Raw genomic sequence first — 14673 nt, 5'->3', positions numbered from 1 at the left:
AACTGGGTATTAGTTCAGTTAGCTCAGGTGTTTTTTGAATGACTTCTGAAGAATCTGAATTTTATTGTATGGCCGACGATCTTTTTCAGGCCTGAATTATTGGAGCAGCTGTGGAAAGCCAGAGCCGAGAAGAAGAAGCTACGCAAGACACTGCGAGAATTTGAAGAGGAGTTTTATCAGCAGAATGGAAGGTTTGTTAGCGGAAAAGCAGATGCTGGATGGCAGCTTCACTTTTATAGCCAAATGTTTCCATAGCTTTTTATGGATTTTGCCGAGTGAATTACAGTCTGATCTTTACTGTAACACCCTCTTGGAGGGAGACAATGTTGTTGTGTGTTTTTAGTAGCAGAGGAAGTCTGCTCTATGGCCTTGTTTCACCTGTTACAGTCTGGAGAGCATAGTGATGAAAATGAAAGAAGTATCAAAGAGGTTTTTCAGGGTGTATCACCTCATGATAAAACAGCGTGTTAAGAAGCGGCAGCCGTTTTCTTGACTCGTTTCAATACACTTCTTATTGCTTTCTCATTTAACTGAAAACTCCTGGACCATTAGCCATACAAATTTCAGTAGCGTGGCCTTGTCATACGCTTGCTGAATTGGAGACGTAACTCCTTTTGACTTTAATGGCCAACCATAACGAATGGTTGGCCTAAAAATAAATCTTCTTAATTGAGTAATTTATTTTAAGACCAATTCTCTGCTATCAATTTGTGAGTCAGTCCACATAGTGTGAAAATTTAAGTTCACTTCAGTTTAGTTGAGTTGTTGTTTGGTGTATAAACAGAACCAGAAGTGAAAGCCTTCATATCCTGTAAATAAAAACTCCAGAACATAGAGGATGGTTTTAAAGCTGTGCTGGATAAATGCTGCTGAGCTGTCGGTCAGGTGGGGTGTTTTTAGGTGATGGCAATTTGAACTGCAAGGGCCTAAAATGTGACAGTGTAATTGATGAACTGTTTGGCAGACGTCTCTTTTCCTCTCTTAAGATAACTGCACATTTCTGCTCTTGTTTGGTTCATTGCATCACGGAGCGTTATCCTGAAACTTGTGTGTTTCTTCCTACAGGAATGTGCAGAAAGAAGACCGGGTTCCAATGCTTGATGAGTACAGGGAGTACAAGAAAATTAAAGCCAAACTTAGGCTGTTAGAAGTCCTTATCAGCAAACAAGATTCTTCAAAATCAATTTAACTTAGGTTCCTCCAAACCATTGAATAACATTTTGCTTGTATTACCACTGTACTTACTGAGTGCTTATGTTCATATATCATGCACTGTTGAAAGAATGCAGTTTGTGCACTTTACTGTGGTGCCACTCTAAGCTGTTGGAAGGGTAGGTGGGTTCTGTCCAGAGAGCAAATAAGATCCATACATTTGATACTGCGCTGACTTTAGCAGAGTTTCCATCAATTTCTTTTGTATTGGATATATCCACCTTGTTCCAAAGCAACCATAGCGTTTTGTTCTTTGGCATTCAAGAACTCCGAGACTTTTATTACCAAACTTTTGCATTATAGAAGAAATGATTTATACTGTAATGCTGTACTGAAGTACTCCTGTTGCCTATATTATTGTAGGGGGGGGAAAAGCAAATTAAAAATACATCTTTCTTTTCCTGGGATGTTTAAAAGCCAACCTGTAATCCCTTTGAAAGAACTGCTGTGGAACAACTTTTATTTCTAGTAATCTAAATTGCATCTGTGACAGTAACAGTTAACATCTATGGATTTAGCTTGTTAGTGGTCACGTTTCTACCCAGGTAAAGATGGCAGTGGACAAACAAGGAAGTGACCTTACGTGGTGTCTTTTAAAACCTGGAAAGCTGAAAAGTTGTATCACGTGCTGCCTGCAAGTCTTACGTGACTGTTGTAAACCTTGTTGGTTTATCAGCTAGTGGTGGCAAAGTGCTTTGTCTGAGTTGGATCCTGCATAACTCCTCTTTCAGCAGATTTGAGGAACTTAATGCACATTACAGTGTGTGAGGAATCTGGTGTTGCTCGGTCTTGTGTAGCTCCAGCAGGAAAGTGCTGGCTGAGGTCAGTTAAAAACCCGCAGTACCTGAAATAAATGTGCTATAAGGGCTAAAACCAGCGTAGTTAACGCGCACCACAGGCTGAACGGGCAGCTCTGAGTGAAGGAATTACTGCTGTTTATCATGGTTTTGTTTTACAGTTGGAGAATAAAAATATCTAATCTTTACGATATAAGCAAAACAGTTTATGGGCCTTGCATGATTTAGCTTCACAGTTGAATCTAAATAATGTTTTGAGTATCACATCTGCTGTGCTGAATGATGATTTAGCTCGCTTTGTGCTCTGCAGCAGCCATCAGCAGCTGGTTTTGATCTGGCGAAATCTTAAGTGTTAATTTGGATTGGTGCTTTCTCAGTTGGTTTCCTTTTTCCTTCAGTGTATCAGTTTGATCGTGGCCATGTTTTGCATGCACCTCCTCCCACTGCATGTGTTTATGACTGGCTAATGTCAACCCAGCTATTATTCACACTGCTTTATGAAAGACCAAAAATGAATTTCTCCAAGTAAGAAGTGGCTGGCATGTAACCTCATAGGCTTGCTATTCTGTCATGAAGCATATGAAATAGATTGGAAGTAGCGTTTTAGTGCTCAGGTTTCATCTGTGTACTGTAGAATCCTTCCTGTTTTGTTTTATTCTGCTTGTAGGCGATGTGGTTTTGGAATTCAGAAGAGAAGCACTAAAACTATTGAGCACTGGTGGGATGCCTTTCTTTTTTTAATGGCAAGATGGTCTGGGACCGTAGGGAGCGATGAGGTTAAAGTAGTCTGTGAGAGCGTCTATCCATTTAATTCAGTTTCATTGTGCAATGTACACTTCAGTTCCTTTTCTATCAGTCTGCAGACACGGGTGTATCCAAACATTGAAACTAATGTGTACTGTATAGCGTTGTACATGAATGTTTGTGTTTTATATACCACATGCAGAATGTCAATATGCACTATTTAAATGTTTTAAATAATATATTCCTCCTTTATAATGCTTAAATCTATATGATTCCAATATTTTTATAAGTGAGTGAGTGATCAGACTGATTCCAATTCAGAATTAACAGCTGCTTTGTGTTTGTTATGCAGTGTTTGGCTGTTTATTCAGTATAGTAGATAAGCATGGCAACAGTTATGCTACGAGTGTGTTTTGTGCCATCCTTGTTGAGCAATAAATAAATGGTAGAATTAGGCATTTTGTGATATAACAGTTTTACTTTGGTAAAAGCAAAACCTATATATCTATATGGATATATAGATATGGAATATATATATAACTAAACCAGATGTAATTGCATTGCTATGTCTGGTGCTCATTGTATAGACTTTTATAATAAAAATACCTTAACCTTTATTGTCATATATCTTCGTTCCTCATCATGCTTTTTTCCCCCTCTACCACCTCTTAAAAACAAGTGCCGAGTCCTTCAGTATTCCTGTTTGTGTCTGTAGTGTCAGGGTGTTGTTCAGGCAGGTCTGAGTCACACAGTCTGCCAGCAGAGCCATTGAGACAGCCCTTAATGAACCTGCAGCAGCTTAAGCCTCATCTTGCCTCCTCAGATGTTGCCTCTCAGCAGAGACAACAGCGAAGTGACCACGTTGGCTCCTGCCTGGTCTGACCTGTGGTGTGTTGCAGTGGGGGCTGCAGGTCCTGCTAAGTGACGGTGCAGGGGGAAACTGTGAGTCCTGATCAATTCCTGTTCCTGCAGGAGCCACTTTGGGAGAAAGCTGGTTAGTTCACTGACAGCTGATGAGCAGAAGTTGATTGTCTATCTATTATGATCTGTAAACCTCAAAGTAAGCAGTTACTGCTGTGTTTGTGGCTAGTAAACACTGTCACTGCACACACTTGTGGACAGGAGGATGCTTTTTCTCTTGACAAATGGATGATTCATAGCGTGTTGGTGATGGCATGTTCAGATGATGTTTGGAACTGCTTTGTTCTGTTTTGTTTCCTCCTGTGGCTGAATCTCTCCAAAGAACAAATATTTATAGTTACATATGAGTGGATTAATGGCTGTGTATGGGTAGATCGTGTCTGGCTGGAAGGTAACACCGTGTCTGTAAGGCAATGGGTATAAATGGAATAAAAAGAGACTTTTTTTCTAAGAATTCAGGTTAGAAGCACAATGCCCTCTAGCGGCTCCAGCCATTAAGCACTAAGTCTTTGTTATTTTCTGGAAGACTTAAGTTGGCTTGGAGGTGGTGGTGGAAGCAATGGGTGCCTGAAAGAATTGCTGAGCGATGAGCATTGCCATTGCCAGCAGTGTACTGGCTAAAGAAAGTGGTCCTGGGGAGTCAGGGTCAATGGGCCACATGCTGGACTGTTACTTGGCACCTGAAGGTCAGGTTGGAACTCACAGCTAAAGACTGAGATGAGCAAGGCAGGCCCAAGGAGCAGCTGGCTGCCAGCTCTCATGGTTACTGGAGCCTCTTGCTTGTATCAGTGGCTCTTAGCAGCTCCGAAATGAGGCAGCTGAGTAGGAAACTTGTAGGGATACCTGCTCAGAAGTCTGGTGAGAGCAAGGCTGAAGAACTGTCTGAAACTCACAGACCAGATTGTGAGGTTCCATGGGTGTACCTTTAATAACAGGTCTACTTTTTATACACAAATATAAATACACATAAAAACTTTAAAGGTGTAGGGGAAGAATTGTTCTTTCTTTCTTTGGGTTTCAGCTGGATGAAGATTAAGGCCATTTCTGTTTCCAGATGAGCTCATCCATTTCATTATGCTGTCTTGCCTGAAGTGTTCTTCTGCTGTTGCATGCTTTTCATAATCCTGCTGATTTTTGCATTAGTGTTGTTTAGTTCCTTCTCCAACTCAGATGTTCGTCTGATGAGCCTGTGACACGAACACAGGAACAGATCCTTGTGATGCATTCCCCTTAGATTTGTAACCTTCGTGTTTGCTCGCTCATATTGTGTCTGCTGCCAAGGGCCTTGAGTCCCGAAATACCCCACCCCAAGCACAAGGCCTTGCAGTCTTTGTCACCCTCTGGGCAGCCATGAGATGTTCTAGAAGAGAAGATTTTGAATTCTCTTCTCACCTCAATCCTGATTAACACCTCAACAACTGCCCTACTAAATGTATTCCCTTTTCTGCCTTCTTCCCTTTCCTAGGGCAGCTGTTGTCAGCTGTACAAGAACATTTAGAGTAAAGCCTTAAGTTCATTGCCTTGCTGTTGCTCTCCTGTGTGTCAGCTTGTTGCTCTGTAGGAGCTTTTAGCTAATTCAAGTCAGGGCTGATGCAGCACAGAGGGATGGGAGTAAGACTTCAGGAACGGGCTCCCACAAACACTTACTGCTGAAATTGTGCAGGGGAGACAGAGCTCCGAGACGCAACGCTTGAGTCAGAGCGATGAAAACTCTCTTTCCCTCTATGTAACTTCGGTGACTTCGGATGCCTCTATCAGCACCAGAGGGAGCGGGTGGGGGTAAAAAAAGAGAGAAATCTTGGACAGTGTCAGTCATGCAGGCAGTGGGATGTGCTTGAGCAGGAAAAGGTACGTGCAGCCCAGGGGAGAAACATTCCCATGGGAAAGCGGGTTTTCCTTTTGCCTCGAAATGACAGAATGTGAGAATAGAGGTGTCTGTTCAGATGTGAGACTGCAGCCACTGCACAGAGTGGTGTTCACAGCCAGCTGTGGGGATGTTCATTCCTATTTGCAGTTGATACGTACAATTTTAAAGATGTTTTGGAAGTATTTGCACCAGCTTATGCCAGATATGGATCTACCAACAACTGCTGGAAACCTTGTTGTAAAGCAAGTGGAAACAGCCATTGCTGTGCTGCAAACAGCCTGTGAGCTAACAGGCTGTTCTAAAACAGGTTTATTTTCCATAACCCATTTAACGTTTGGGCAAATGCCCACCTCACAACTTTCTACTCCTGCTGAGACACCGACTGCAGCCCACTGCCACCTCTGCTCTTCTGTTTCATGACTTTGCCTGAACAGAGCCCAGACAAGCTTCCATTTAATGTTTTGGCCACGACAAGTGAATCTCATTTATGTACAGCTTTATCTTTTGCTATTCCTATGATGTTAAAAGTAGCATTCTGTGGAGGAAAAGGCTTTTGTAAGTAATAGTGGGCACAACTGTGACTCCCTTGGCATCAGCTTTTGAAGTGTAACCAGTTCCTAAGAATACAGGAAAAAAAATAAACCTTACCTTTTCTTGAGCCTTGTCTCCTTTGGAAGGCTTGGAAACGTCCTTTCTTTTAGTGGATGGAGTTTCCTCGCTTCTCATTCACACAAATGAAAAAAGACAGAAGTCCTGTGAGAAGCCTCTGCTTTGCCCAGGGGCGAACAGCGAATGCTTTAGCTTGGGTTGAGATCTTACCATTCCAGGGTCTCATCTCCTACATCTGTATCTGGTTTCCTCAGTCTGAGCTTGACAAGGGCTTTATGGTAGCTCTGGACAAACAATGTTGAGCACGTTAATTGGTTTATATTTACCCAGAGACCCTTCTCTGTAAGGATTTGAGTGCGAGTAACAAACCCGCTCAGCATGATGGCTTGGCAATTCAAAAGAAACCCCATAAGACTTGGTCCTTACTTGGTTCCCTTGACTCAGAGAACGCACTTTGCTACATCTTAAACTTGCCGTTAAATCCTAGAAGGTGCTATCCAGCCAAATCCAATACGGGTTTTGCTCTCCCAGCATATTCATTTTCATCTTTCTGTTGACTAGGATTAGGAGAATCAGCCTGGGTGGGGAAAACTAAACCGTACTTTTCATGTAGTGATGATATCCCCACAGAAGAGCCAAGTGTAGGCTTTTGGTGTGGGGCCCCTTTGCTTCAGTTTCACTTGGCAACATCCCTAAACTTGCATGCAGAGAACAACTTTAGTTTCTCAGCTGGGAAGAATAGCAGAAGAGAGCTTAGAAAAAGGTTGATGCCAGAATCTACCACAAATCAGGTTGTTCTTCAATGCTCTTTTTAAAAGGGTCAAGAAAAAGTAGCTTCCTGCTCCCTAGCTCATGCTACTTGAGTCAGTAATCCTTATTAGGAGCTCCAGTGGGTTTAATAGAGGGATGTTATCCATCAAACAGGGATGTTATCCATCAAACATTTGAAGTGGAAAAAACAACTACTGAGTGTTCTTCAATGGTTGTGGCCTGGCTGCTTAAGGCTCTTAGCATAGAAATCCCCCCTCTGATCTTGATTCCTTTGGGATACTTACAAAAGCATTAACTTACCTGTCTGAGGAGGTCTGCAAGGTGAAGTTCTTGATCGGGAATCACTGCAAAGTCTGCTTTGACTTCTGAGTAGGTGTCATTTATAATAGCTAAAAACATGTTCTGGACAGGAAATATGCAGTTAGATATTTTTCTGGAACTCGTGTTTGTTACGCTGGGCTCATTGTTTCAGGGACTGTTCAGAGCTAAGGCATGTAACTAATGGGATTGGAAGAGCTTTGTTGGGTGCAGATACGCTTCTCATGCGTTTAAATTCCCTGAGAGTCTCCTGTTGTGGGACAGGATTTGCCTGTTTCCCCTGAGCAGTGTTGGCTAAAAGGCCCCCCCTCCTTGGAGTGACAGATTTCCTGTTATATATATTGTGCCTTTTTCAAGTGGCATTTCAGACCTAAGTAATGAAAACACACATCCAGCTGGTCTACAATTTGAAACTACAGAGTCCCACTGAAGACTTTAAACTTTCCACCTGACAAGGCTGAAACTCTGCACTTCTCAAGAGCTTCCAAGTAAGTTTTCAGAAGTTAAAATCTCAAGAAATCAATGGTGCAGTGGAGTGAAAGGCACAATGTGTTTGTTCCATGGTGCAAAAACCCCTTTTTTGGCTCTTTGGAGGGAGACAGAGCTGTGAAGTGCCTTGTGGGCTTGTGCTAAAGAATCCAGACTGTCTTTCAGCTTAAGTGTGATGAAGGGAAGACAGGGCAAGTCAAGCATTACAGGCAAAAGTGTGTTCCTGGGGTAGCACTATGCAATAGAAGGTTGTCATTTTTCTCTACTGCTTACATAGAAACATTTTTACCTACCAGCAAGATGAAGAACACAAAGAACACGAACGAGATGTAGTAAATAGGTCCAAGGACACTGTTTGCTTCTAGGGTTTCAAAATTAAAATCTCCCAGCACGATGCGGAACTGTGAGAAACTGGCAGGAGAAAAACAACAAAACAACACAGAGCACTGAGGCTGTGACCGGTTTCTTTTAAAGTACTTTAAACATTATTGAATAAAAAACAAACCCAACTCGAGACAGTTAGTGAGATGCAGTGGAGACTTATATCAATGACTGCAGTAATGGTGAGTCAAGAGATACCAGCACAACACTGCAATGGTAAAGTAGATATTTGGCACGTATTTGAGAGTTTAAAAGTGCGAGGCACTGGTTAAATGTCTTGTAGGAGAAGATGCTTTTATGTTGAATTAATTGTTTTGTATTTTTATAACTGTTTTCTTTTTGTTCCAACTACAGGATCCCTCATCTTGTGTTAGTATAGAATGTAGTAGTACAGGTCCCTGGGTCTCCCTAAAGGGGATTTAATTTCTAGGGAAGATACATATTCTTCTATTTTGCAGCATCTTAGGACTATCTTGCGTCCAAGTGGGTGCAAAACAGCTTCAGAACTGGCACAGAGCTTTACATGAAAACGCTGCTGAAATCTGTAGGTTAAAACACAGTGCACACTGTGAGCAGTGGGTGCAAGAAGCATCACAAACAAAAACTGGATGATTTTACTATGGTGAGTGGCTGAAAAAAATTAGGAAGGAACAAGGGCCAACGGAATTGCTTTTACTTTACGAAATGGACCTGGGAGTTGGACAACTGTACTCTTAAAGTTCTGCTTATCAGAAGCTGTTTGTGCCCTCATTGAGGGGTTTTGCATCAGAAAGTTCAGAAAATTGCATACATGCAGTTTTGGAAAGTAGAAAAGTCATCAACTTGTGACCCGAAGACGAGGTGGCCGAACTGTGCGTAGGCAAAGAAAATGATGAAGAACATGATGGCAAATCCAATGATATCCCTGGCACAGCGAGATAAAGTGGACGACAATTGACTCATGGTTTTGCTAAATGTTACGTATTTAAATATCTGCAAGAGAAAGAGCACGTTGTTACTGGGGGGACGGGGTGGAAGGTGGTGTCAGAATGTATTGCATTCTTGTAATAGAACTTCTGGAAGGTTATCTAGTCCTAATTAGCACATTAAGTGTTACCTGGATGTAAGTTGCATGCTAGATGTTAATGGCCTGTATATGAGGAGTATTGGAATTAGGTGTGTATTGCTTCTAGGGAGGAGGAATTTTCTACTGGGCTTCTGTGCTAAAGTTAGGGGCTCACAGACAGGCCTTTGGGTACTGCTGTGTGTAATCAGCTCTGGCAGAAGTGAAGCCTTAGGCAAGGAGACCTCAAGATAGATCACCCCTCCTGCACCTGAGGATTCCTGCCGGGCAGACAGGTGAGGAGCTCTTTCACTCTGCCTGTGAAAACAAGGCTGAACAAAAGTCTCTTCTGATGGCAGCTGTGCTACCAAAGTGACAGTAATAATCAGTTTGTGGGGAAGATGATGCAGGGCAACTTGCAGCTGGGGCGCAGAAAAGATGTAATGAGGAAGACTGTCCACACCGGTGGTTAACAGTCAGTGCTCTCAAACAGCTGCTTCGTGCAGCCTCGGCCTTGGAAGTGGAGGAAGACAAAAAACTAAAGGCTGTGAAAACTGTAAATAGCTTCACCTATTACAGCCGTGTCATTTGTGTAGTTCAGGCTGTGACCTTGATAACGCTGAGTCTAGGAAAAACTGGAGTTTCAGGAGGCTGTTTGGCTCATGGCTGTTTCTCAGCTGTTCACGTGGAGACAGCTGTCCATGTGCAGATTTCTTTGAGATGGCCTTGGTATTTGTGTGACCCATGTTTATGAGAACAAGATCATTTAAAACTCTCCGGGAATCTCATAAACAAAATTCCCCATTCTAGCCCCACCTTTGCTGTTCACCCATGAAAATGTGAACGTTTATAACTTAAAAGCGTGACATTTCTCAAGTATAAAAATAAAAATAGTAAGAGCCAATACCTTTATCCAAGCAAAGAAGACGTTGACAGCAATCATATTATCATAAATGACTTGCCAGAACGCAAGGAAATAGAAGTTTGGATAAACGTGAGCATCAGAAAGGAGCTCTTCCATTAGTAGGGACACTTCTATAGTGCGGTAGATATTGAAGCAAATGGCAAGGATGGATACCTGTAGGAAAGCAGAAGCCAGTGAAACTGAAGAGCAGATACCACCTCCTCTTCTGACTTGTTATTTTGCAAAGGAAAGCCTGTATTGATTTCAACAGGCTCTTGATTAGATTTGAAGGACCTGAGCTTTTTAGATGATTGGTTATAAACTGCATGTCAGACTTTACTGGCCAAATTATTTCTCCTTGTACTGTGATAATGCTGGATTTGTACTACAGCATATTGCATACATTCCAGTTTTACTGTATTACGTGCTAATACTTCCCTGTTCTGCAACTAAAACAAGACGAGTGAGAAAGACAGTGGAAAGGTCATGGGGCCACAGACCTCAACAAGAAGGTTAGAAAAGAGCTCAGGGGTGCTAAAGTGTGGTGGGCCTCTCCATTGGAGAACAGAAGGTGAGTGGCTGTAACCAGGCAGAGGGGTCTGGGTGGTTTTGGTTTGACTGGTGTCTTGACTGGTGCCAGCCTGGCCTGGCAAGCACAAAAGGATTGAGGAGCAGCTCACCAGTATCAACAGCATATCCAGCCAGTTCCACGCACGTCTGAAATACTCCATTTTCATTTTTTTTATTTCTATTGCTTCCTGGGCTATGAATGTAATAATGAAGAGGCAAAAGGCAACTTCACAAGAAGCCAAGAAGTAATCATAATAGGAGATGTATCTGAGGAGCTTCACGGACTGTATCTGGAAGGAGGTGAGAGCACCCCCAGTGGCAGGGAACTCCACCACCAACCTGGAAAAGGTTGGAGACGTGTTAGTTACCATCCCTTTAACTGGCTCAGACCTTAATAGTCTATCAATGATTACCTCATTAATATACCTAACTTGACTTTGCCCTTGCTATGAAATCTATTCCTATGACAGCAGCAATCAGCTGTACAGAGCAGGCACCTTGTCTGGAGGAAAAAAGTAGTTCTGGGTCCACTCTGCACTAAATGAACGCCTGTATTCTTTAATGAATTACTGCCTTCTCAGTTACTGCCTGAGAAACAAGGCTGTATATGCCTGAGGTGATCGGTTTTTCTTTGTGTCTTTAAAGAAGCATCATGCCTCACTAAGCTCAATTTCACACGCAGTAAAGGTAAGAACTCACCTGACAATACAGAAGAGGTTTAAGTTGGCATTAAATGTCGAGAAGTCGATAAATACAGCCCTGGTTCCACGAGTGATCCAACCGTTTTGTCTGAGAAACGTCAGCTTCTCCATGCTCTCCTCCTTTGATCTTGGTAAGGTGACTATAAATCCTCCACTTCTGTAAAAGCCCACATATCCCCAGTACCACGGGGATAAAGAGGAGGCAGAAACATATTTCCATCTGAGAAACAGGAAAAGAAAGCAGCGAGCCTATGGGAAGTGCACTGAAGTAAGCTTTAACTTTTCTTTTATTCTGATTAGTTCTTGTGTTCTGCTGCGTTCTTCCTGGACCATTTAATCCAGGCATTTAAATAATACATTGTCTTTCCATGAAATAAGCACGAGGCGTGTGACCTCAAAACGTTCCCATTTCTGTATCTACTCTGTACATTCACAGATGTGCTTCTCAGTCTGGATTCTGCCCGGTGTGGCCTAGATGGTTTGTTACCTTAAACCCTTCACACATAAAAGGAACACCTCTGGTTTATGCAGTTCGTTGTTGCTGTGCCGTGTTTGCCTATTGTTTCATTGACTTAAGTCATGGTTAAACGAAATGTGTGAAGCAGTCCTTTGGCTCTGTTTCCACAACACCATAGCACGATTCTAGTTTATTCACATGTGATTTAAGTTAAGGCTTCGTATAACTGAGCATTTCCCCAGAGGCGTTAACGGTAATAGACTTACTAACATGTATTTTTGCTGGCTCACTGTTCCCAGCTCTTCCCATCTCTCCACTAGAAACTTCCCATGCCAAATTCCTGTCTACAATATCAGCATAAAATCAGATCGATGGTTTATCTCTGTGTAAACCCAGGAGAAAACGTAGTTCATTGTATGCACAGCTTTTACTTGAGAATACTCGAGAACGGTGGTGATAAGTGGAATGACTTACTCAGATTCGTTGCTTGGACCAAAGTCGGACTTGTCTTCAGCTCGGTAACTGTATCGGGAGTAACAGCTCTTCAGGAAAGGCCGGAAATAGGGGTAGATGGAGCAGGTGTTGTTGCGCACCTTCAGCTGGCGGATCTGGGCTACTCCTAGCAGTAAATTCTCATAGAAAATGTAGCTGGTGTTTTTCAGGTCATTTGTTGTGCCTTTGTCATACCATGACTTCCAGTAGAGTCCATCCAAGAGCGGCCCCTCTGCGTACTGTATGCACAAGTCAGGTTTTAGAATCAGGAGCTGGAAGTACCACAGTCACCCTCCTTTTTAACAGAAAAACCTCGACAGGGTTCCCAGCTTGCTTATGGCTACGGAGTCTAAGGTAGAATACAAACAGTGCTCAATGCATGCTGCCTTACAGATCTTTACATTATGAGTCCGTTCTGTTCCCCATGCAGTGCGATTCCCAGAGCCATACAATGAGATTATCCAGAGTTAGACTTACAACCTACATCTGTTTGGAGCTTCACTGAAAGGTTACATTGAGTTTCAAACCCATGTTTAAACACACAGCCATTCTATGTTGTTTTAACAGGTGTTTGTTGTTTTACCTCTGTTTTGAGGTATGTATTTCTGACCAGGCTTTTAGTGATCTCAGCCCAAAGGAAGCATTTGTTTTTGGAGGTGGGGGAATCCTCTCTGTATTTTTCTTCATTTCAGAAGAACATTATATAGAGTGAAAAACAGCACGTCCCCATAGTTTGGAACCATCTGAAGGGCCATTAGAGCTGCTTTTAGTGCAGCACTGTGCACTTGTATAGCAAAGACTCGTTATTTTATGGACTAACTAATGGATGTGATGATACGAGGGAGCACAATGCCACCAAAAAACTGATACAGCCCAGCATTTCCTTGGTGGTTGGCCTGTTGCTTTCCCTAACTGACCATTCACCCTTCATGATTGCTGTTTGCACCCAGCATTTCTACCAGTGCATGTTAAGGCAGTGCTCATCTTTCCTGAGCTGCAGCAATCCAGCAGGTGGATCTGGGGAGGACCAGGAGCAATGCAGTGCTGTGAATTTATGCTACAGTTGATGCCAGCAGCTTCTTCAACTGGCTGCTCCCTAAGAAAGCATCCGCACTGAGCTCCTTACATTCCAGAAGTCATCGCGGCTCCCGATACTCCTGAAATTAATCCCGCTATCGGAGGCGCGTTCCACAAAGAAGTCTTCCATCGCCTTATTCAAGTAATACATGTTGGTGCTCACCATGCCGAAGGTCACTGGGAAGGAAGGAAGGAAGGAATGGCAGGAGATGAGCGCTGAGGCTGCAGCCCCCACAGGGCCCCGCTGTGCACGGACTTACTGAGGCTGAGGGTTACCAGGAAGGTGATGTAGATGAGCAGCTCTACCAGGGTCGTCTTCAGTTCCGTTTCTTTGCTGTAAGTTACCCGGGATGTTGTAGCACCTGGTGGGGAGGAAACGAGGGTGAAGAAAGAAGTAATTGGGAAGGGGGTGGAAGAAAAAGAAAAAAAGAAAAAAACATATTGCTAAGGTTTTGGAAATGACTGCAAGAAAGACATTGCAGCCCTGGAACGTGTTCAGAGGAGGGCTACAAAGCTGGTGAGGGGTCTGGAGCACAGGCCATATGAGGAGAGACTGAGGGAGCTGGGATTGTTCAGCCTGGAGAAGAGGAGGCTCAGGGGAGACCTTACTGCTCTCTATAACTACCTGAAGGGGGGTTGTAGTGAGCTGGGGGTTGGCCTCTTCTCTCGTGTAATCAGTGATAGAACTAGAAGGAATGGTTTTAAGCTGCACCAGGGGAGATTCATGCCAGACATTGGGAAGTATTACTTTTCGGAAAGAGTAGTCAGGCATTGGAATGCACTGCCCAGGGAGGTGGTGGAGTCACCGACCATGGGAGTGTTCAAGAAACACTTGGATGTGGTGCTGAGGAATATGATTTAGCCTGGAAGTATTGGCAATGGTTGGACTAGATGATCTTATAGGTCTTTTCCAACCTTGATAATTCTGTGATTCTGTGACGGCAGCCAGCCCTGAGCGCATCACCCCATCAGTACCTCACAGCTCCCTGAGGTAGCCGCCATGGCTGCGCCCCCCGCCCCGCGCAGCCGGGCCGTGCCCTGCACCGTGAGCCCGGCGGGGCCGTGTCCGCTCACGCACCTCCGCGTCTCCGCCTCACGGTCACCGGGGGCTGCAGCTCCGCCGCGGGCTCCGTGCCGGGCTCCATGGCGGCCCCGGAGCCGCCGAATCGCAACGGCCGGCCCGGAGCCCGCTGTATCCTGGAGGCGGAGTGCTCCGCTCCGGGAATTCCCTTCTGGTTTTCAGGGCGGAAAGGAGCGCTGGCTGCGGCCGTTAACGCGCGGCCATGGGCTGTGTGTGGGACCGAGACACAGGGAAAGAAAG

At 43.8% G+C, this 14673-nt stretch overlaps 2 protein-coding genes across 7 annotated transcripts in view; one reads left to right on the top strand and one right to left on the bottom strand.

Annotated features, from left to right (window-relative positions):
- FAM13B (family with sequence similarity 13 member B) overlaps positions 1-3370 on the top strand; it is a 39951-nt gene extending 36581 nt beyond the window's left edge. For all 4 annotated transcript variants that reach the window (XM_015875677.2, XM_015875678.2, XM_015875675.2 and 1 more), the window contains 2 exons: positions 90-191; positions 1066-3370. In XM_015875677.2, coding sequence (XP_015731163.1) covers positions 90-191; positions 1066-1189 — 226 coding nt within the window. In that variant the 3' untranslated portion in view covers positions 1190-3370. The remainder of the gene's footprint in view (positions 1-89; positions 192-1065) is intronic.
- PKD2L2 (polycystin 2 like 2, transient receptor potential cation channel) lies at positions 2688-14511 on the bottom strand. 3 transcript variants are annotated; one of them, XM_015875681.2, is made up of 14 exons: positions 14431-14511; positions 13613-13714; positions 13402-13529; positions 12258-12514; positions 11325-11546; positions 10736-10964; positions 10059-10229; positions 8900-9081; positions 8022-8139; positions 7222-7323; positions 6361-6434; positions 6190-6259; positions 5322-5425; positions 2688-4861 (listed from the first exon to the last, which is right to left on the bottom strand). In XM_015875681.2, the coding sequence occupies exons 1-14, from the start codon at positions 14495-14497 to the stop codon at positions 4747-4749; spliced, it is 1941 nt and encodes a 646-aa protein (XP_015731167.1). In that variant the 5' UTR covers positions 14498-14511; the 3' UTR covers positions 2688-4746. The 3 variants fall into 3 exon arrangements, 2 of the variants coding, with proteins under 2 accessions (XP_015731167.1, XP_032303379.1); XR_001558142.2 differs by having other exon boundaries at positions 4772-4861; positions 5322-5471; XM_032447488.1 differs by having other exon boundaries at positions 4756-5471.
- Positions 14512-14673: the final 162 nt, after the last annotated feature.

Source organism: Coturnix japonica, chromosome 13, assembly GCF_001577835.2.
Source record: "Coturnix japonica isolate 7356 chromosome 13, Coturnix japonica 2.1, whole genome shotgun sequence".
In the NCBI taxonomy this organism is placed as follows: domain Eukaryota; kingdom Metazoa; phylum Chordata; class Aves; order Galliformes; family Phasianidae; genus Coturnix; species Coturnix japonica.
This window is presented reverse-complemented; position numbering and strand designations above follow the sequence as displayed.

What these genes read in the sequence shown, in the direction of transcription:
- PKD2L2 (XM_015875681.2), bottom strand. Translation starts at nt 14,497, where the DNA reads ATGGAGCCCGGCACGGAGCCCGCGGCGGAGCTGCAGCCCCCGGTGACC. An exon ending in AACCTCTTCTGTATTGTCAG is followed by an intron (nt 10,965 to 11,324) that starts GTGAGTTCTTAC and finishes AACCTTTTCCAG; the next exon opens with GTTGGTGGTGGAGTTCCCTG. An exon ending in TGGATATGCTGTTGATACTG is followed by an intron (nt 10,230 to 10,735) that starts GTGAGCTGCTCC and finishes GCTTTCCTACAG; the next exon opens with GTATCCATCCTTGCCATTTG.